A 23439-nucleotide genomic window follows, 5' to 3' on the forward strand; every position below is an offset into this window, starting at 1 on the left:
TATTTCAAAGGTAATTTTACCAACATCTCCCTCCACTGACATTGATCTTTTGCATTAGTACATAATCTTTCAGAGTAGCCATTTTAAGACTTTCAACTAGTCCTTAAGCAGAATTGGGGCTAGGAAACCCATTCACAAACAATAGTCAACAGATAACATGCAAGTTCTCCTACACCTAGCAACATTTAAGCCATTTTTACTCTCTGGCTCAAGAACAATCCAAATGTAGTAAGTAATAAACTATACCATAACATTGTAAGTCATTACTTATCTAATCCTAGCATATAAAGAAGTGATAAAAATGGAAACTACTGGCCATTTCCATGACTAGAAGTAAAATTACAAATCTTTGAAATAAGGCATTTTTTTTCAATCAACAAAACCTTGATGAAAAACTACTCACTGTGGAGAAGCTATCATTTTTTCAGGGGCAAGTAGGTGACTGAGTGGAATGAGAGCCATATTTGGGGCCAGGAGATCAAATGTCCAAATCTGGCCTCAGGTACTTCCTAGCTATGTGACTCTGAACAAGCCACTTAACCCACCCTGCCTAGCCCTTGCCTAGCACTCTTCTACTTAAGAATCAACTGATTCTAAGATATAAGATAAGGATCATTTTGGGGGTGTTTTTTTTTAATCAAAAAATAATAAATTCATTTGTCACAGTTCAACTCAAATACTACCATTCCTGAGTGAATCATTCCTAGATCTCACTGTCTATAAATATCTATAAATTACTATGGCAATTTCTGTATATGTTGTATCACTCCAGTAGAATGTAATTTCCTGTAGGGAAGAGACTATTGTTGTTTCTTTCTTTGTATTCTAAATGCCTAAGATAGTGCACTGCATACAGAAATAACTTAATAAATGTCTGAAGTAGTCCAGTCAGTAAAAAATCATTTGTTATGTGTGTAATACGTATAAAAGAGTTTACTTGTGACCAGAGGAGGCAGCTATGTTGCTCAGTGGATAGAGAGCTAGACCTACTGTCAGGAAGATCTGAGTTCAAATCCAGCATCCGACACTTTCTCACTGTGTGACCCTGCATAAATCACTTCTGATTGCCTAACAAAAGAATCCACTGGATCTACTGAAAAAGGAAATGGCAAACTGTTCCTTGCAACAGAAATTTGATAGATAGCTATGGTTCATAAGATCACAAAGAGTCAGACACAACTGAAGAACTAAACAACTACTATGTACCAGGTACTGTGGGGATTCAAAGAAAAGTAAAAACAATATTCATACCCTAAGGAGCTCAAATCTCCTCTCTCAAGGAGACAAAATATAAATAACTATGTATATACAAGATATATAAAGATTGGATGAAAGGTTAACTTATCAGGAAGGTACTATTGGATGGGGTTGGGGATAGACTGGAGAATAGATGGAGAAAGAATTCCTTCAGAAGGTATGATTTAGACAATATGGAAGGAATCCAAGAAACCTAAGGGACAGAGGTACAGTGGGAAAGTACTCCAGACAAAGAGGACAGAGGCACAGAGGAAAAGGAGTACCAGATGCTGGGAAAAGCAAATAGGTCAGTAGACCTGAAGTGTAGAGTGAAGAAGAATAAAGTACAAGAAAACTGGAAAGAATTAGAAGGCATAATTCACTGGGAAAGACAGAATGATAAAAGATTATCATCAGAACAAAGGATTTCAATGTTCATAACCATGGAAGTATCTTACTTGTGGGTAATGTTTAGGCCAAAGATTTGATCATCTCTCTGTGTAGATGGTGTAGAACATAAGTGCAGGGCTTGAGAACTAAGTAGAACAAAGATTTGGGAAGGAGAAATGTCCTAGGGCTTGAGAGATAACAGCCATTAGGATCCTGAACTGAGGTGAAAAGCTGTCCAGGAAAACAGAGAACTGAATAATTTATTAGCTTTTGTAGGTCTTCCAACACTTTACAATCTTAAATATAACTATCAAATCTCATAGAACTATAGAATTTAGAGCTGAAAGGAATCTTAAGAGTCCATCAGTCTAATCCCTTCATCCTATACAGGACACTGAAACTCTAACTGATTTTAACTTTAAAAGGTCCAAAGACGTGAACTTGCTCAAGATCATCTCTGAAAAACCAACAAAATCTCCAAAGAGGCCTAGAATGATATCCCTTGGACAAATACCTTGAGTTCATATTATATGCACAAAGAACAGAGGTAGCCACCATGGAAGCAGTCAGAGCCTGTTAACTTCAGACATCATTAATAATAGCTATTGTTTACATAGTGCTTTAAAGTTAACAAAGTGTTTTAAATGTAGAAGCAAAGTAAACTAAGCCATTCCTCTCAAGAAACCATTTTTGGCAAAGTTTTCCTCTTCTGATAGCTTTTCATCTTACTTTATGTTTACCATCTTGTATACTTACATGTGTATCCCAAACTTAACTATAACTTATATTCTGGGAGGAAAGGAGAATTTCCTTTTCTGTGACTAGTAAATTCAATTTTGTTAGTGATATGCTCAGTCATATAGTTATTAAATAGCAATGAAGATCTGAATGTCCCTAAGAAAATTAGTAAAATGTTCTAAGTACTTTGAAAAAACAGACAAAAACAGAAATGCAAGAAAATACAAGGTTAAAGTTCCATGAAGAGACTAAAATTATTCTATTATTTTTTTTTATGGATTTAAAACATTTTTACTGAAGAATAAAACAGAACGAATAAACTATATGCAAAATTACTTTAAACATTTTGGGTTTCAGCTCTATTGGGGGGGATAATATGACCTTTAATTTCAACTACTTTCCCTAAATTTCCTAAAAAACTCCCCATTAAGTTTGGTCATTATAATTAGGTTTACTTTAAAAGTCGAAATTATAAATATCATTTTACTTCAGCTATAAACTTCTTATGCTGCTTAAATATAAAATACATTTATCAAGTTCTGAATTTCTATATTCCCATAAAGATGTTAGGAATGATAATTATTTTCTAAAAAATTGGGCCAATTTGTAAAAGAAAATTCTTTTGAAATGATCAATAATTCACTGTTGAATCTACTCAAGGCCCAAGAAATCCTAAATCTTTGCCATACCAAAAATTTTTAGTTTCTTGGGATGTTTTCAAAATCCTTTTATAAAGGTATTTTAGCATGCAAAAAAAAAAAAAAAAAAAAAAAAGCTAGTTTCATTAATGATTTTTTTTAAAAGTGTAGCTTTACCAAAATGGGAAAAAATGAAATTTACCTGCTGAAAGTCTCCAATATATGTTAAAATAGGAAATGAGCTATTCATCATTTTAGTGAATAATTTTACTTTAAAAAATTCCTTAGTACCTGTCAAATCCTTTGCCAAATCAGGATGGTTCATAAGGCAATGACTAGCAAATTTCACACATTCAAGTCGTATAGGTACATGGATATCATTAAACCTATTAAAAATGGAAAAAGAAAAAGCATATTTAAAACAGTCAAATTAATATTAACTAAATTCTTATACCAAAGACATGTATTATTTAATTTAAGCAAAGATACTTTCACAAAATATGTAGTTTAGAACTATTAAATTTCTATTTTCTTGAATCAAAGATTCTAAAAAATTTGGTCAAGTCTGTTGATTTTGTTTGCATTTGAATGTTGTGAGGAAATAATCACTTTTCAGATAAAAATGCCTCTTTTTTCTCTTTTTTACAAAACCAAGGAAACTTTTATAGAAGAATCACCGTTTAGGGAGAGGTGGTTTTTGGAAAGGAGCAAAATGTAGAGCACTAAAGCAACAAAATTAAAATAGTTTAAATATAAAACTATGTAAGGCCAATTTTATTAAGAACATGGTGAAAATAAACATAATTCTTAAATCAACAGGAAAACTGTACTTGATTTTACTTTGCAACAAAATGTTAGAAATCTCTAAGTTAAAACAAAATAATTCATATAAAATTGGCTTTCCTTTAAAAAAAAACTAATATAGCAGCATAGTTCAGTAGAAAGAAAACCAAAATTTAAGGATTGGTTTTTGGTTCCTTTTCTGCCAATTCACTAGATGCTAGTAACCTTGATCAAGTTCCTTAATGTCTTGGAGACTGTTTCCTTAACTAAAGTGCTTTGTAACCAATCAAGTGTTGTTTTATAAATTGACACTCATTAAACCAATTTAATAATAATTTTCATCAAGATGTGAAAATTTTTACTAATCTGAATAAAATTTTAGAAGCATCAAAAACTGAATATTTAAATTTGAATAGTATTTCATAATCATTTCAAAGATCATAATTCTGAGACAATTCCTGAAACCTTTTCCTAACCTTTCTTCCAAATTTTTTTTTTTGGTCTAACTCAAGTGATTTCATCAATCCAAGTATTGCAGTTATGGAAATTTTCTTCATCACTGACAAAAATTAGCACAATTCATTTGTAACATTATATGTTTGGGGCAGTGAGCCCCAAAGTGAGTTGAAAATACCCACAAAGATCATGTAAAACTAGTTCTTCCTAATTTTGATATTCTTTATATCCTGTGTCTTAATGCCTTTAAACATTCCATATATACAGAAAAGAACATAAAAGTTAAAAAAAAATGTTCAATGATAAAGCACCAAATTTAAACACAGATATCTATTTACATCAATTTATGAGATTTAGCATACAATAAGTAGGAGCCTCAAATTTGAATTTTAGACCACAGTTCCATATAAGCTTTGCCATAACAAATTAAACAATACTAAATTCCTCTTTTACACCTTCAATTTCCCAGTTTACAAGATGATAATAAAAATGTCAAATCCAGTGCAAGTAATTGTAGCAAAATACTCATATCTAAAAAGTACCTGTGCATAACTACATAGTTAATACACAAATAAATTAAAACAAAATATAATTTAATAAATTTTCCAAAAGCTTCTTAAAGTACAAATTAATATATTTCTTGAGAACTAGCATTAAAAGCTAATGTAATTTTAAAGTATGGTTTTATTTCAAAACATTAAAATGTTTCACAGTTTAATTTTATTACATAAACTACTTAATTTTATTTTAGGATTTTCATTGGATCAGTGGTTCTATAAGTCATTGACTAATCTTTTCAAAGCAATGCATATCTTTCTTTACATTGGGTATTTGCTTAAGTTCACATAGCGAGAGTAGTTACTTCAACCAAATTTATATTGTATTACATTGCAAATAATTTTTAAATTCCATTAAAGAAATAGGCTAAAGTTTTAGCACTGAGAAAACAGATATCAATTAAGAAATTTAAGATGAAAGGAACCATTTAGTCCAAAAATCTGCATTACCAATACTAAAAAAACATATACTCTACAATCAAATCAAAATGTTTAATTAAAAAATAAATGGCTATTACCTAAATATTTTGATAAATATTTTTACTATATCAAGCTCTAAATGTTAAACCTTGTATAATTCTTAACAAATAACAACGGATCCTAAAGTCAAGAAATTTTCATTGTCCACATGTGAATTATTATTCATGGATACTCTGAAATTGAACTACCTTTACTAACAAAATCCAAGTAGATTCTTTTGCAGAATACTGTTGATCTGAGCTGTACTGTAGATTCTTACTGCATTCCAAAAGCAAAGAAATTACTTTAGGATTGTTTATTGTTTTGAACTAAAGGTTCTTTTTTGTTCCAATTAAGCAAGGGAATCAAAAGAACTATGAAATTTCCAAAATGAGATAAAGTAAAATATGGTACTACTATTGTAATAAAATGGAATATAACCCAAAGGATAGAAACACAGACTGTCAAGAAACAATACAAAGCAAGAAAAAAACCAAAGCCAAAAGAACAGAGTACATATTAGAAAAGTGAAAAGGAATGAATAGACAAAGAATCAAGATATTTAGAGAAAAAAATGAAAAGTTAAAATTTTATATAGCGAAATTTCTAATTGACTTTAATGTCATTGTTCATATTATTGTTTATTATTATTGTCTAATAAACCACTTTTAAAGCATTAACTAAGGATGAGAATATTTTGCTACACTATTTCAAAAAGTTTTAACCTTTTTTCTTTTTTTTTTTTTTTAAATCCTTACCTTCCATTTTGGAATCAATAGTAAGTATTGGGACCAACATAGAAGAGTGGTAAAGACAAATAGACAACTGGGATTAAGTAATTTGCCCAGGATCACAGGTCTGGGGCCAAATCTAAATTCAGACCCTCCTATCTCTAGGCCTGGTTCTCAAGTCATTAAGCTACCTAGATGTCTCTATTCTACTCTGTTTAAAGTAATTTTAAAATCTTTTTTAGTGGACAAAATGTGAAAAGTTGGCAATCCTCCTGATGTGCCATAATGTTAAATTTCTGTACATAGCATAAATCAGAAAATAATAAAGAGTTTCAGTTTTAGATCCAAGATCTTTGGAAATTATATGTGACAGATGGGAAAAGTAAGGCATAAAGACTTCTATACAAAACTAGTTTTTTGTTTTTGTTTTTAAACCCTTAACTTCTGTGTATTGGTTCCTTGGTGGAAGAGTGGTATGGGTGGGCAATGGGGGTCAAGTGACTTGCCCAGGGTCACACAGCTGGGAAGTGTCTGAGGTCAGATTTGAACCTAGGACCTCCCATCTCTAGGCCAGACTCTCAAATCCACTGAGCTATCCAGCTGCCCCCAAAACTACTTTTTATATTTTTTTACAGTTGCAACTTACAGTAAAACTGAAATAGTCCTTTCATTTAATTGCCTTTATACTTCACTTCAAAGTCTGTTGCATGAAACATACCAATTTTAGCCATCATCACTAATCAGAAAGTTGAAATATATTAAAATGAAATATTTAATACAACCTTCATATAAATTATCTGTCCACGATACCCTAAATTCGTGTTGGCAAACCCATGGCACAGGTGAGGCTGCTCTGTTCCCCCTCTCCACCATGTCTGAGGACATTTTTCACATGCCCTATCCCTCTGTTCAGCAGCCCAATGAGAGCACTTCCTCCCTCCCCTGTCTGGGGTAATGTGGATATTAATCTAAAGACAGCATGAGTTTGGTTTGGGCACATAATCTCTAAAAGGTTTGCCAACACTGCCCTAAATATTCACAAGATATTTGCATAGTTTTATAAATGTGAAGGAAAAAACACCTAAATTATGGCACATTATCTACTGGCTATGTATGAAGTCTACCTCTAAAGTCGAATTAAAGGAAATAGGTAAAAAGCTGCTGATTATAGTCATCTCTTAAGAATCGCATATGAGATACTGATCATCATTATAGTCTCATGCTATATATGAAGAACTAAGACTTAGACCTTGATACTATTTAAAAGGAAAGATGCATGAATTCTTAGCATACTTCAACATTTTCCTTTACGTAAAGGGAACTCAAATAGTGCATACCTTCCCAAATAGCACTGCCAAAGTGGTTTATTTTGAGATGCCAATTCTGAATCCTTTGCCCCAAACATTTTTGCTAGGAGTTTAACAACTTGTAGGCGTTCTTCATTGTCATTGCTCTGGAAAATAGACGTGTAAAAGCTAAAAATTATTTGAAGTAACATGTTTATACCAATATATACATCAGAAAAATGAAAGTCTGAATGAGCAGACTACATAATAAAATGGGATAAAGAATCTAAAACAGTGATTCCCAAACATTTTTGGTCTATCACCCCCTTTTCAGAAAAAATATTACTTAGCACCCCTGTCACATACTATCACCCCCCCCTACAGTTATTCACCGCCCCGAAATGTACCTGTGGCCATCAGCCCCCCCCAGGATCACTGCAGCAACCACCAGGTGGGGTTGGCGCCCACTTTGGGAATCACTGATCTAAACTTACCTGAAGATATGAACTAAAAAAGTAATCCATTTCTAAATCAGTTATTTTTCTAAGAGGTAATAAAGTAGCCAACTACTAGCTCATATGTACAAAGAGAACATACTTTTCTGCTACCTTTAAGCCACCTAAAAGCAGGTTAGGGTGCAGCCCTAAAGTCAGGAAGACTTCAGTTCAATCTTGCTTCAAATATATCTAATAACTATATAACCTAAGGAAAGTCATTTGCTTCAGTTTTCTCAACTGTAAAATGGAGATATTAATAGTATCTGCCTCACATGGTTGTTAGGGGGAATCAAATAAAATATCTGTAAAGCATTTAGTACAATTTCCGACATACATTAAGTGCTTAATAAATGTTCTTCCTTTCAGTAATTATAAGTTTCTATCTTACTTCTTGACCACAGAATCTTGAAATGTTTTGTCTTGTCTTTTTGAAATAAGGACTACATTAAATTCTCCCTTTTTTTTTTAAGTTTAGGCATAGATCTACAGACTTGTGTTAAGATTCCCAATGTTAGAGATTTCTAAGTTGTATACCTAACTAAAAATTTCTTTTCTGGATAATATTTAAGTAAAACAAAGTGAAAAAGTCTTTAATGCACACAAAGCAAGTGTCTGTGTTGTCATGATTCTAGATTTAATCACTGGAAAGAAGTAAAGCATATTGTAGTCTTCCAAGCATTCCATGTGCTTATTTGAGAAAATCATTGAGAAACATTTTTTGTTGTTATTTAAATTGGTCTTCTGAATGTTCATAGGGAGAAAATTTTACCCTTTACAAAATCTCCAGTGAGCAGCAGGGTTGAGGGGAAAAAATATTCTTAAAGAGAAGAAATCTTTAGTAATAGTTATAAAATTGGCATTAAGGGGGCAGCTGGGTGGCTCAATGGATTGAGATCCAGACCAGGGACAGGAGGTCCTAGGTTCAAATCTAGCTTCAGAGACTTCCTGGCTATGTTACCTGGGTAAGTCACTTAACTCCCATTGCCTAGCCCTTATCACTCTTCTGCCTTGGAAACAATACATAGTATTGATTCTACGATGGAAGTTAAGGGTTTTAAAAAGAAAAGAAATATAAAATTGGCATTAATATGAAGACTTTTATTATTTTAGACCCTTACTTTCAGACTAGGAATCAATACTAACTATTGGTTCCAAGGCTTTAGAGCAGCAAAGAGTTAGCCAACTGGGATTAGTGACTTGCCCAGAGTCATACAGAGAGGAAGTATCTGAAGTCACATCTCTAAGTCTGGCTCTCTTATCCATTAAGCTGCTTAACCATCCCTTATTATTATTTTAAGTAGTTCTATTAAATACCTCTTTGGTAGTCTTATAAAGCATTATATCTGGACCCTAACTTTGGCAGTTTTGTCATTTTTACTGTATTGGCATAAGCCATGAATATTAACATTCTTCCCCCTATTTCAGTTGCTCTCCATTTCTTAAAAAGTATTTTACAACTAAACCTATGGTAGATTCTCAAATAATTTGTGTATAGGGGGCAGCTGGGTGGCTCAGTGGACTGAGAACCAGGCTTAGAGATGGGAGGTCCTAGGTTCAAATATGACCTCAGACATTTCCTAGCTATGTGACCCTGAGCAAGTCACTTAACCCCCATTGTCTAGCTTTTACCACTCTTTTGCCTTGGAACTAACAACATAGTATTGATTCTAAGATGGAAGGTAAGGTTTGAAAAAAATTTTATTCTAAGACAGAAGGTAAGGGTTTTTATAAAAAAAGGAAAGGGATGTTTTAAGTAAATAATAATTGATAAATAAGAGGTATTATCTTAAAATATATTCTAATTTATCAATTACTTTCTTATATGCATATAACTTTTCCTCTTTGACTACTCAAAAGCATGCTTTTTGTTGTCCAGTCATTTCATTCATGTCCAACTCTTTATGACTCCATTTGGGGTTTTTCTTGGCAGAGATACTATAGTGGTTTGCCATTCCTTTTCTAGTTCACTGATAAGAAAACAAAGGCCAAGCGATTTGCCCAGTCTCACAGCTAGTAAGTATCTATGGACACATTTAAACTCGGGTCTTTCTAACTCCAGATCAGATGCTCCATTCACTGTGCCACCTAGCTGCCTCCAGTTAAAAAACACAAGAGAACGTATATGTGAAAACATTCAAGTAAAATAGCCCCAAAAACCAACAGGATTCAAGTCAATACATTGACCAATCTTGATTCCTAAGAAATATTAAATGTTTATTGACCCCACTGATTTGACTCATTGCTGAGGCAAATCTTCCTTCTTTCAGGTAGAGGAGTAGTACACAAGAGGTGTAAATGAGGTAGAAGCTGACAAACATATTCAATGCATTGGTTTGTTTTGCTAAATAACAACCATTTTAAAAATATAAGTAACAAAAACTTTTTAAAAATAATACTGGTCTTCAAAGACCCAGGTTCTGGAAAGACCTACATAAACTGATGCACAGTGAAATGAGCAGAAACAGGAAAACACTGTACATATTAAGAATAGTACTATATTATGATGAGGGCAGCTGAGTGGCTCAGTGGATTGAGAGCCAGGCCTAGAGACTGGAGGTCCTAGGTTCAAGTCCGGCCTCGGACACTTCCAGCTGTGTGACCCTGGGCAAGTCACTTGACCCCTACTGCCCACCCTTACCACTCCTGGGCCAAGGACGTCCCTAGCCCGGATGAAAAAAGGAGGAGGGTTGGGCGTGGGGCTAGCAACCCTACCCTGTAAAAAAAAAAAAAAAAAAAAACTACATCTGCTAAGGAAACTGCAACCCAAAGTAGGGGCAGCTGGGCTAGCTCAGTGGATTGAGAGCCAGGCCTAGAGACGAAAGGTCCTAGGTTTAAGTCCGGGCTCAGACACTCCCCAGCTGGGTGACCCTGAGCGACTGTGTGTCCCATTGCCTACTGGTTGTGGCCCTATGCTCCTAGAATGGAGTCCATTAGTGGAGTTTACACAGAAAAGTGTGGTTATAGATTCACCAAAGAAATGAGTACACACAAAGCTACAGCCACATTTCAATCAGTTCTGCTACTCTACTAGACTCAAGCTAATGGCAAAACTACGGAATTAGGGATAAAAATCATCCAAAGAACTCTCTAGTCAAGAAAGAAGCATCTGACCTTAAGGTACAATTACAAAGCTTTATTTTCCTTGTTTTATTGATGTCTTAAAGAAGCAGATGGGTGCACAAAGCAACTGGGTCTGGAGTAAGCAAGACCTGAAATCAAATCCTGCCTCAGATGCTTACTAGCTCCATGATCCCAGGCAAGTTACTTAACTTCTGTTTGCCTCAGTTTAATCAACTGTAAAATAAGGATAATCGCAGCACCCAACACTGAGCTACTAGCAGGATTGAGATAATATTTGCTAAACACACTTAGTACTGTATCTGCCATATAGCAGGCACTATATCAGTAATGGTGAGCCTTTTAGAGACAAAGTACTGGGCCCTACCCCACCTCGCCCCCAGACTGAGTGCCATATTGGTCCCTACCAGAGACCATGTGCCATGCCCCTCCCCTCCAATGAGTGCCTTTACTAGAGAGGTAGAGGGGAGCACCTCTGTCCAAGTCCCTTTGCCTTCCTAGTAATGAACTGGAGAGGTGCCCACATTGAGTGCTCTACATGGCATCTTTGGCACCCATGCCACAGGTTCACCATCACTGTGTTTTATATAAATGCTTATTCCCATCCCATCTTTTGTTTTTCCTTCAATTTCCAATATATCAGTCCCTCCCACACCCTAAACCAAGTCACCCGAAAGAATCCTACTATCTGACAAAGGAAAACATTTAAACAAAAATAATTGACAGCAACCAATTTCAGAGACATAAGCATAACTGGGCACCTGTAGACCTGTTTCTCTCTATCAAAAACAAAGTATGTCTCACCTCCTGTCCTCTGAAACCAGTACTGGTTATTCAACTAACACATTTATAACCAACAGTCAACTTTTTAAGAATTTATACTATGCAGCTATGCTAGGTTCTTCAAGGAGGTTACCTTTTATTGGTGGGATAAAATATATGCCTAAATAAATACATATTAATTTATTACAAGAGGAAAGCAGCACTGGGAACTAGAAGTCATAAATATGAATGAGTATATGCAGAGAACTATTAGGAAGAAGTCAGAACTGACCACTAAGAGGCAGGAGGTAACTCAGGAGAGATCTCTAGTAGGAGGAAACAATTAAAAGCACGCTATGATTCCAGAAGTCTCTACTTGAGGAGGAAATACATTCTAAAAGAGGGTAAATGAATGTCTATGCAAAGGTAAATAAGGTCATTAAGAGAATGATACAAAATAAAATTCTACTTAAAAAGTTTAATAAAAGATATCACCTCACTTAAAAGTACTAGCTGACATGTCTTTTGCAATGCTGATTGTGTTTTTTTGGTACGTGAACTCTCTTTCTAGAGGCTTATAATATTAGAGACATAAGCTCTGAACTGAGGTTTTGGCATTTTTGAGACTTTTCCTTCTGAGGTCTCTTTCAAAAGGAGATGAGTAGATTTTTTCTGTCTACTTTTTGAACCTTTGATTTTACTAGATCTAGGTAATTTTCACTTATAATTTATTGAGAAAGTATCCAGTTTTTGTTTGAGTATGGGTGATCTCTTGGCATTAAGAGTCCTCCTGATTCTTAAATGTTCTCTCCTTGACCTATTTTCCAGATCATTTGTACTTTATGTATTTTATTTTATTCTATTTTTTTTCAGTCTTCTCATTTGGTATAAAAAATTCCTGCTGTATCAAAGTCATTGATTTTGCTATGCTAGTTTTGGGGAGTCCATTTCTTAAATGAGGTTTATGACTTGACTTGATTTTTCTCCTTTTTTGTATTTTTACTTCCATTTTCCCAACTCGGACTCATTTCTTAAACCCTTCCATCCCTTCTCCCCTCCCTCCCCCCCCATCAAGTCACTGAAACTATTCTAAGTTTGCCAGTGTATGTTTTATGGGTAAATCTAATAGCCATTTCACAATTCTGATCTTCCTTGACCATAACATTCAACACCACTAGCTTTCTTTCAAAAGAGTTTGGGGTATTCATAAAGTGCAAAATGTTGCAATCGCTTTTAGATATAGCCACTACTTGGGCTTGAGTTTTGCTTAAATTTCTTTCTTACAAGGAAATGTCCATATAATTATTTTGATTTTTGTTTAGTTGGAGTGTGAAGGGTAATTATATCCCAAAATAAAAGTGATGTTTTATCTAAAGAAACTTTCAAAAAAATATAATTTTATCAGCTATTTGCGATAAAATTTAAGTCTAAAGAAAAAAGTATTCAATATTAGGACATTTTTATAAGAAAAACTCAAAAGGACCAAATACATATTGTTTTAACTAATTCAAATACAATTTTTAGAATATAGTTACCTTTAGTTTAAATTCAAGCTGTGGTAAAACAGATAGCAACAAATGACTGTCGATATTGTAGAGTTCCAGTATCAAGTCAAAGACGTGCTCTGATAGATCACTGATAGATGTTTTTCCAAGCATAAGAACCTGATTAAAGAACTTGAAAGAAAAATTTAAAAGTCAGCATTACAAATGCCAAAAGGAAATTACTTTTTCTAAATATGTATTTTATTACAAAATCCTACTCAAAATTTATAAGTACTTACAGGTTTTCAAAGCACCTTCTGAAAAAGAGTCTAGAGATGACTAAAATTCTTTACCAACATGTACATACAGATATGTTCATGTAGATATTTATATAAAATGTATATATAATTTATAAATATATATTTATTAACAATCAATTCCCATGTTATTTCCTTCTCCTTGCTTTCTCTTCTATATTCTAATAGGAAACTGATGTACTTCCTATTCACTATACACACAAATTTAATATGATATCTCTATTACCATTACTCAGGATATTCCCCATGTCTGGAATGCCCTTCCTCAGTTTCATGCCCAAGTGAAACCTCATCTCTGGTAAATTTTCCCTTATACCATACCATCTGACCTCACAAAATATTTTGTACCTTCTTTAAATATGCTTTTGTGTTGTTTTGTATTATTTCAGTGTATATACCCATCTCCCTCAAAAGAAAAACTGAAATTTTTATTTCAAATGTACTTGGGCAGCTTGCTATTTCATTTCTAGTTTTCAAAAGATGTCCAATTAGGAAGAAGTCATACTACTCAGCCACCTCACCACTACTACAGTTAACTATGAAAAATGCCAGATTTTGTCATGATTACAAAATCAAAAGAGAAAACCAGAGTAGATCAATTTTTCTAAGCCCCAATCAATCTGCTCTCTCCCCCTCTCACTCTCCTTCTAACATTATCTGGCACCAATAATTTCTTTTTAAAAATATACTCAAATCTGCAGCAACACTGCCTACATGCAGTAAATCAGGTTCTGGAGGCTAGAAAGTTCCCTCTAGGAAAGAAGCAATCAGACTTTACCCTAAAACAGACTGTTTATATTCCAACAAAGTTTGAAAAGTTCAATCTTGGTCTGAACCAACGCCCTCTGATTCTTTTTTTTTTAAATAAAAAATTATTCTATTGATTTCTTAAAATCAAACACTGCCAACTTAATGCTATTCATGAACCATTCCCAAAAAAAGGGATAATTCCTTGGGTAGTTTTCAAATTCCTTGGGTAGCACATTTTAATACAGCAAACAAAGTTAAAACTTATGACGCAACATGATTAATTATGTAAACTGACAATTTTTTTTTAAAGCAGAACTTGGATCCTTTCTTAATGAAGTGGAAATTTAAACATTTCTCCTGATAGTCTTGAAGTTATCATCCCTTTAGAAGAAGTGCAAAGTGTGGCATACAGACAGAGTGTCAACTTCGTGAGATGGAACTGACATGCCTCTTCAGAAGAATTAATTGTGCATAACAAAATGTGTACACTTGATGCATGATAGAAAGAAAACATGATCTTGTGTTAATTCAGTTTCGCATTATCCTTTATGACTTTATAGATTAATTACTACATATAGCATAACCTTGATGTTAAGAGAAGAAAAATAACTATTGCTTGAAAAAAGTCATTACAGGTCACCATTTGGTTTGATTCAGGAGAGAGACACCTTCAAGATAAGGGTTAGTGCTTACCACCTGATGCCCCCCAACTAAGGGACTAATCAAGGGACTTTGTTTCACAGTGACTGTTCTCTAAGGCACTGCTAGGGTTCTTCTCTTCCAGTGGTCCACCAGACAATACTTCACACAGCCAGGACCATGCCGAGCTCAGTGTTTTCCTTTTTTGCTGTGTTTATTGTATGATTTCCTCTCCCTACTACCACTGTCTTAGCTCCATGTGACCTTCTATATTTAGCTATTCAAAAATCCTTTCAGAATATCTTTGGGGAACTCCAGAAGCAGGAACTCTGGGGATGGAAAACCCAAGGGAAGAAGGTTGGGGAGAGGAATGTCCTTGGCTTTCCCTGCATTTGTGGCAAACTCTGGCCAGGTGGAGGAGACTGAAACAGTCTCTGATGGGGGAGGCAGGCTCCTAATTCAGATTTTTCTACAAAGTCAACATGGACAGCCAATTCCTTTTTGAGGGGAGCAAATAGGAATCTGGTCTTTTCAGGCTGGAGCTGTTTGTTTTCTCTTCTCAACTTTCCATTTTGAGACATTAGAAACTCTTCAAGACACTTCAGATTAGCAACCTGGATTGCCTGCTCTTCTATTATAGTTTCATCATCTTTTGGGACTTTGCTGACAATACATGGCTGTTGGGTCTTCCTTTTTCTGAAGGAGAAAAAGTAGAGTGTCTGGATCCCTGTCAAAGAGCCCTGGCACCAATGGTGAGAACTTCCTGGGGGCAGGATTCAACAGGTAAGGCCTACTTTGGCCCTCAGACCCATCTCCAACAGAAGGCTTACATGATTTTAGATGATGAGGGGTTCCATCAGGGGTCTGCTGGGTTTCCCAACTGTCCTACTGCTTTTCCAACTCTCCTAATTAAGCAAGAGTTGTTTCATGTGGCTAACCCCCTGTAAATCCAGTGATAACTAAGCCTGCTCATACTGTCAGTTTCATGGCTTCAGAAAGAAAAGCAGCTGCCTTATGGTGACACAAAACAACCTATTCATATTTCCCTACAATTAATCTCTAGTCTGCTTTACTGCTCAGCTGAGGAGCCAGGTTCAGGAGCCCATCTGTCACTTCCACAGACACTGGGCGGGAGGTGGCAGCACTACTGCCTTCGTAGCTCCAACTCCCCAATACATGAAGGGTGGGAGGAGGGCAGTGCTTGGATGGGCTCTAGAGCCAGTCCGGCACTGCTGATGGGTCAACACAGCCTCCACCATAGCTGAACTTCCTCCTTGCCCTCTTCAGCCACCTTCCTCCCACTGATTCTTGACACAGCTTTCAATGCCATGGGAAGGCCTACAGTTAACAGAAATTAGAACCATTCAAAGACACTCCTTCCAATAGGACATAGAGCTTGGTGGTCCTAACACAAAATTCCAATTCAGGAAATAAGACTGCAAGGATAATAAAAACAAAAACAAAAGGCCTCTATAGAAAAAGCTATTATGATGCCAAGGACACTCTAAAACATTAATAGGCAAAATCTCAAAGAAAAGCAAAGACAGGCCATAAGGTACTATAGAATTTCTATAAAAACAATATTTTTAAATGAGTTTTTAATCAAATGAAATGAGAGCATTAGAGGAAAGAATCAGAAAAGAAATGGGAGTCATAAAGGACATAGCTAGAAAAAGAATTAGCAAGCTTAGTACAAGAGATACAAAATCTAGCCTAATTAACAGAATATAGTCAGTTCTGCTGTAACACATTTCGAAAATTCAAATTTGTTCCAATGTGACAATTATAAGGGAACATTGTGAGCAGAACTTGAATTTCAAGTTTGCTTCCATGTAATTTTTTAAATAAGAAATAAGAGGGGGGCAGATGGGTAGCTCAGTGGATTGAGAGTCAGGCCTAGAGACGGGAGGTCCTAGGTTCAAATCCGGCCTCAGACACTTCCCAGCTGTGTGACCCTGGGCAAGTCACTTGACCCCCATTGCCCACCCTTACCACTCTTCCACCTACGAGCCAATACACAGGAAGTTAAGGGTTAAAAAAAAAAAAAAAGAAATAAGAGAATGGAGAAATATGAACCACTTCACAATAACTCACAAGCTTCAACTCCTCTGCTATACACATTCACTAGTAAATTTTAAGTCATTGTCAAGGGAAAGTGCCATATTTCTTGTATATCTTTGAAGGAGTTTTGAGAAGGGAAAAGCTGGTCCACACCATCTTCATCCCCTCTCTTCCCTTTAGAGCAGTGATTCCCAAAGTGGGCACTACCACCCTCTGGTGGGTGCTGCAGCGATCCAGGGGAACAGTGATGGCCAAAGGTGCATTTATCTTTCCTATTAATTGTTATTAAAATTTTTTTTTAAAATTAATTTCCTGGGGCACTAAGTAATATTTTTTCTGGAAATGGGGCAGTAGGCCAAAAAAGTTTGGGAATCACTGCTTTAGAGCACAGCCTCTGGGTTAGTTGTAGCCTGCCCAACTTCTTGCTTCAACAGCAGTCCACAACATAGTCTGAGTAGCAGCTGAAAGCCATTTATTGTAGCATTTATGTATTTCTTAACCATCTGACATATATTTTAAAAGTTGACATTTTATTAGGTTCTTGTTTTTTTTATGTGTTATTGATAACATTTATGAGCTTGGTGCCCTAACCCCAAATTTCCCCTATCTGCTCTGAGACTTTGAATAGCATAGTGCTTTTTGGGAGTAGATATGTCAAGTTATAGCAAAAAAAACTATATTTGTAAATTAGAATTGTCTCTATAAGACAAGAAATATTGAAACAAAGTCAAAAGACTAAAAAAATAGGAATTAATTTGTAAAACAATTTCTCATTTGTTTTATATAAATTCAGTTTTTGCTATATGGCAGAGACAAGGTAACTTAAAATAAGAACTTTTACCTTATGCTACCAAAACTGTAAATATTAATGAAAGAACTACACAAAAAGGTGGGGTTTTTAAAGTAAAGAACAGATCTTCCCCCCCCCCAATGATATCATGCCAGTTTGTTATAATCAATCTAATTCTGATAATATAGATAGCCTATTATATATTACATTATTTCTATTATGTGGAATACAGCTTAGTTGTTAAGAGATTACTAAATCCAGCTCCAAAGTAATAGTGTAAGAAATATCTGATACATTTCAGTTCTACCAAATGATTTCATGAAGTCCTCAGAATTTATAACAGAGAATAGCATCCCCAAAGTTATTTCTATGTAATAAAAAGTTCCCAAAAGCTATACAAGTTAGCCTAGTGAAGAAAAAAGAACAAGCAGTTTTGAGTCAAGACTTACCTGAGTCTTAACTGAGATGTGATAGAATAAAAAAGCACTTAATCAGCATGAACTTCAATTTTCTCATTTGTAAGGGAAAAATAATAACTAGACTACCTTCCTCATCATGTTTTATTTTAGCTATACAAATGTAGGTTGTTGATGCTTTGCTTATCTGGTGACAAATTATAGGCCACATTTTAACCCAGGACCTGCCATATTTAGGCCTAGCTCTGAGTCACCTAGCTGCCCCCCACTAACAATTCTTTAATTTAGTTCTTCAAAAAGAACATGTAAAACATTCCATTAACTGCAACTTCTTTATTGTTTCATTTATACCAAGAATATGGATGTAGTTTAATTTATCCAATGATGTGTCAATTCTTTGCATAAAAAGTCATTAGATAATCACTTAACAAAGCTCTATCTAGCTAAGAGAGATTAATTGACTTGCTACATGTTATATAGCTATTAAGGGTCTGAAACAGGATTCAAATAAAAAAAAGACTTTATCCTGCCAAAATATTTGTAATTATTCTATTTGTAATAAGAAAAAAATTAAGAAACAATGAATATTAACAACATATTTTTAAAAGACACATATTATGTTTGGAGATAAGGGCCAATAACAGAAGATGAATACCAACTCCAATGCCACATTGTGTTCTGGAAGTAACCCTGGGTTTTTAAATGCTATGCTATCAAAACAGAAGCTTGGCAGGTGGTATCAAATGCTTTATAAACATCAAAGCACTACTTTCTTTCCTTCTTTGCAGCGGTGGGAGACTATAGATATGAAACATAGTGTATACTGTCAAACTGGGAAGATAACACTGGTTAATTTTGCTGAACTTTTTTTTTTTTAATTTTTATTACATGAGATGTCTCATTGAGTAAGGAAAAGGTTAAGAATATATAATTCAATCTACAAGTATTATTAGGTGCCTCTATCAAGAATTTCCATTTTAAGTTCCATGAGGGCAGGGATTATCTTTTTTTTCTCATGCTTAGCACAAATAGGACCTTCATGTTTACTGAATTGAATTAAATTAAATTTGGGACACAAATACAAAAAAATGAAATGACGTCTACCTACAATGAATTTATATTCTAAAGGGAGAATCAAGAATGTATAAGCAAATATGTTTAAATTATACATATTTAAAGCATATCTATAAAGTTAATTAATGAACCCCAAAAGATAGTTTGGGAGGAAGAGTACTAGCAGGTCAAAAGATCTGAAAAATGTTCATGAAGAAAACTGTGCCTAAGCTATATCTCAGTGATTCCCAAAGTGGGCACCACCATCCCTTGGTGGCTGCTGCAGCAATCCAGGGGAGTGGTGATGGCCACAGGTGCATTTGAGGGCAGTGAATAACTGTAAGGGGGCGGTGATAGTATGTGACAGGTGGTGCTAAGTAATATTTTTTCTGGAAAGGGGGCAGTAGGCCAAAAAAGTTTGGGAACCAGTGCTATATCTGAAAAACCAAGAGGAACTCTACGAAGCCTAGTAGTCAAGGAGGAATTTGGATTTGGATTAAAGATGACTTAAAAACAAAAAATGTAATTTAAAAAGTTTTAATTTTTAAAAGAGACAATATGTTCAACTAAAGAAAGGATAAATTATGTGTTAATTTTTCAAAAAAGATAAATGCAATGAATACAAGCAAATACAGCCATCTTTATGAAGAGAAACAAAGTAAAATCATGAGCGTGCATGAGTGATCTACACAAACACTCTAAAATAACAACTATATAAAGAAAGGAGAAAAGGACCACAGGTAATAGAATTTCAGATAATATGGAAAAGGATCACAAAATGATTTTTTTCTGGCTCTTTACTTTGTTTTTTACCTTATTACAAGGGTTTTCAATAAAAATTTGCCCCTTTTTGGGTACACATCTTCATTATGGTTAATAATTTTTTAAAATATGTACCTAGATGGATAAAGCATTATATTTAAAAAGACAGGAAAATCTGAATCTGAATTCTGATAACTTATTATACCTATAACCCTGAACGAGTCACTTAACTTCTCAGCCTCAAGGTCCTCATCTGTTTTAAAAAAGAGGCAACAGGAATGTTACCCTTCTTGATCTAGTTGAGAGAATCAGTGAGATAAAATATATGAAGCATTTTGAAAGTTTTAAAGCATTATCTAAATGCTAGTTATTGCATTTAATAAAATAAGAAAGTTTATTTTAACTATTTATAAAATTTCTAAGCAGAATAGATAAGCTGTGTAACATAACATTTGCAAGATGCTTTACCTATTTTTATATGAATGAATTAATAAAAATGCATTTATTAAGGTGTTTACTATGTACTAAGTGTCACTGAAGACACAAGTAGAAAAATGAAGCTAATCCCTGCTCTCCAAGAATTTATACACTAATTGAGGGAAATAACACAAAATAAAGTACCACTATCATCCCATTATAAATGAAGAAATTGAAACTGAGAGGTGTTCAATGTCTTGGTATGGGTCACACTGTTAAAGTGTCTGAGATAGGATTCAAACTCAGATCTTTCTGATTCTGATTCCAAGTCCAGTAATTTTTCTACCAGGCCACCCATATGCCTGACAAGAAATAAAAGTTAACTCTCCAGTAAGGAACTGATAAGACTGGCAAACACCCAAAATGAGGGAAATGGGAAGGAGCAATTGAAGAAGCTGTCTACATAAATGAAATGTTCATCTAATCTTTCTCCTCTTTCTCACTCTAAGCTTCTGGAAAAAAGGATGGCAGAAAGAATAAGAATGAAAAGAGGATATTCTCTTTCTGTAATGGCAAAAGTTTGATGGATGTTACCATGAGGCACTTGTGACTGGGAAAGTCTTATAATTTTTCATTTTGCATTCCATGCAGAAACAGCTTCTTAGAAACTTGCTTGGATTTTATGCCTTTAAATAACAGGACATACTTTTCTCTTTTATTCTCCAAGTCAAAAGAAATGCACAATATGAATTTTCCTTTCTTGTATTTGCACCAACAACAATTATCAAGCATTAATGACTTTGTAAAAAAAATTGATTTAGGTCAATAGCCACAAGGGGGAGATCAACTGTTGTACTTTAGTGGACCACTGAAATAGAAAACTAGTCATTCAAAGGCTAATAAAAATTAGTTAGGAAATGAGAAAACACAGATAAAGGTGTTTCTACTCAGAGCAAATTGGAACTGGGCAAAAAAAAACAAAAACTTTCAGACAAGGCAACAAATCATATTCAGTCTATCAGAGTCACCAAAAATCTAGAACTCATATTCATAATTCTCTGATGGAAACCATTTAGATTCACTACAGAATTTGAATTCAGTCAAATATAATAAGTCTAAAAAGTCATATTTCCCCCGATGCTTCTTTCTTACAAACTAATTTCCCCAATTATGCACATCACATCATAAAGAGACATAAAACATAAAGAAAATTATATTACTTACTTAAATACTTCCAGGACTACACTATCATGACAGGTCATTAGTATACATATATTTTAATTTTTTAAGATTTTATTTTCAAAAACAAAATAGACCAAAATCTGCATAAAGTAGATCCTATATAATGAGTAATGGTGTATCCAAAAGGGATGTGATATTTAATTGCCTCATCATATGCAATTAACAGAAAAATCATCTTAAGAAGAAACTCGGCATGAAAACTGAGAAAAAGAATGAGTGACATACAGCTTATATATAAACATATATATGTGTTTGCATGCATGCACAGAAAGCATACATACCTAGACAGACACAATAATTCCAAGAAAAATTATTTGAAAGTGGAGGATCTTAGAAAATACTTGAAATAAAGTCCCATACATTCCATTAATACTTACTTGACAAGGCAAGAGCAGTGTATAAGTATTTTGACTTTAAGGGCAGTGTTTGATAAACCTTAAATGTTATAGAAAAATATGAAGCTATTATAGCTCCTTTTTCCCAGCAGAACATAAGCTCCTTAAAAGCAGAAAATGTTTTGGTTTTCCCTTCATCTACCCAGAACTTAGCACAATACTTTGCATACAATAAGTGATTAATTCATTGTTTGTTGTATTGAATTACTCTAAATTATGTCTACATACATATTTGATGGTAGGCAAGAAGGGATACATCCACTATCTGCCTTTAAAATAAGCCTAATCAACTAAAAAAAAATCTTCTGAAAGTAATGAAAAAGATCCATACTTATAAGAAAAGTTCATTTTTATCAATTATTAATAATATCTGACATTTCTTTATATAGCATTAATATTTAGTTAGAGTGTATTTTACATTTCATTTGATCCTCATGAGCAATTTAGGAAATATCAGTAGCGCTATTATCTCCATGTTACACATACGGAAACTGATAGTCAGAAAAAGGAAAATAATTGGTCCTAAGTCACAGCAACAAAATGGCAGAACTTTGTGTGACCCTGGAAAAATCACTTAATCCTGTTTGCCTCAGTTCTTCGCATGCAAAATGAACTGGAGGAAGAAATAGCAAACTACTCCAGTATCCTTGGTAAGAAAACTCCAAAATGGGATGACAGCCAGACACAAGTAAAACAACTGAACAGCAACACATGTCCCATTAGTTGGCCAGTGAGTATAAATTGACTCCTAGAAAAATTCTAATACATATTATTAAAGAGACATCCAGAAAATATCTAGGAAAGGAAAACAATGGTCACAAAGCCAGCATAGGTTGACTAAAAACAAGTTATGGAAGACAAAATTACTTTCTTTTTTGAACCTTATTAATTAGCAGATGAAGGAAATGTAGTAAATATTATATTTTAGCAAGTATTAAATAAAGTAACATAACATTCTTAGAGAAAAGATGGAGAGACATGAATTAAATAAACAATTAGATAAATTTGGAAATGGTTAAATGATCTGACTCAAGGAGTAGTCATTAATGGTTCCAAGTCAACTTGGAAGAATATCTTCAGTGAAACACTGTTTGACTGTGCACTGTTTAACATTTTTATCAATGACTTGAATAAAGGCATAAATGGTAGCTGGAAAGGACCTTACAAATTATCTGCTCCTTTACTTTATGGGAAATTGAGGCTCAGGGAGAATATAATTCACCACAGGTTACATACCTCATAAGTATTAGAGATGGGATCCAAACTCTATTCTCCCAAATTCCAGAATAGTATTTTTCCACTGTACAATGATACTTTATCTCATCCTCATTTGGCTACAACTCAAAATGTTCTTTTCCTCAGCTGAGTACAGCTGATTAATAACAAATGTATTATCTCTTATGAGATAATGAGAAAATAGATGTAAAGTGTTTTGTAAATATATAATGTGATGAGATATCAACTAAAATTATGTATCATTATTTATTATATAACATATTTTC

General features: G+C 34.2%; 1 protein-coding gene across 1 annotated transcript in view; it reads right to left on the reverse strand.

Moving 5' to 3' along the window:
* Window positions 1-23439, reverse strand: part of PDS5B (PDS5 cohesin associated factor B) — a 154548-nt gene that overhangs the window by 113170 nt on the left and 17939 nt on the right. Inside the window, exons 8-10 of the mRNA XM_044668269.1 lie at window positions 13147-13287; window positions 7326-7441; window positions 3294-3388 (exon numbers count right to left, since the gene is read on the reverse strand). Of these exons, the coding sequence (XP_044524204.1) occupies window positions 3294-3388; window positions 7326-7441; window positions 13147-13287 (352 nt within the window). The remainder of the gene's footprint in view (window positions 1-3293; window positions 3389-7325; window positions 7442-13146; window positions 13288-23439) is intronic.

The sequence above is a fragment of the Gracilinanus agilis genome, chromosome 3 (assembly GCF_016433145.1).
Source record: "Gracilinanus agilis isolate LMUSP501 chromosome 3, AgileGrace, whole genome shotgun sequence".
Classification (NCBI taxonomy): domain Eukaryota; kingdom Metazoa; phylum Chordata; class Mammalia; order Didelphimorphia; family Didelphidae; genus Gracilinanus; species Gracilinanus agilis.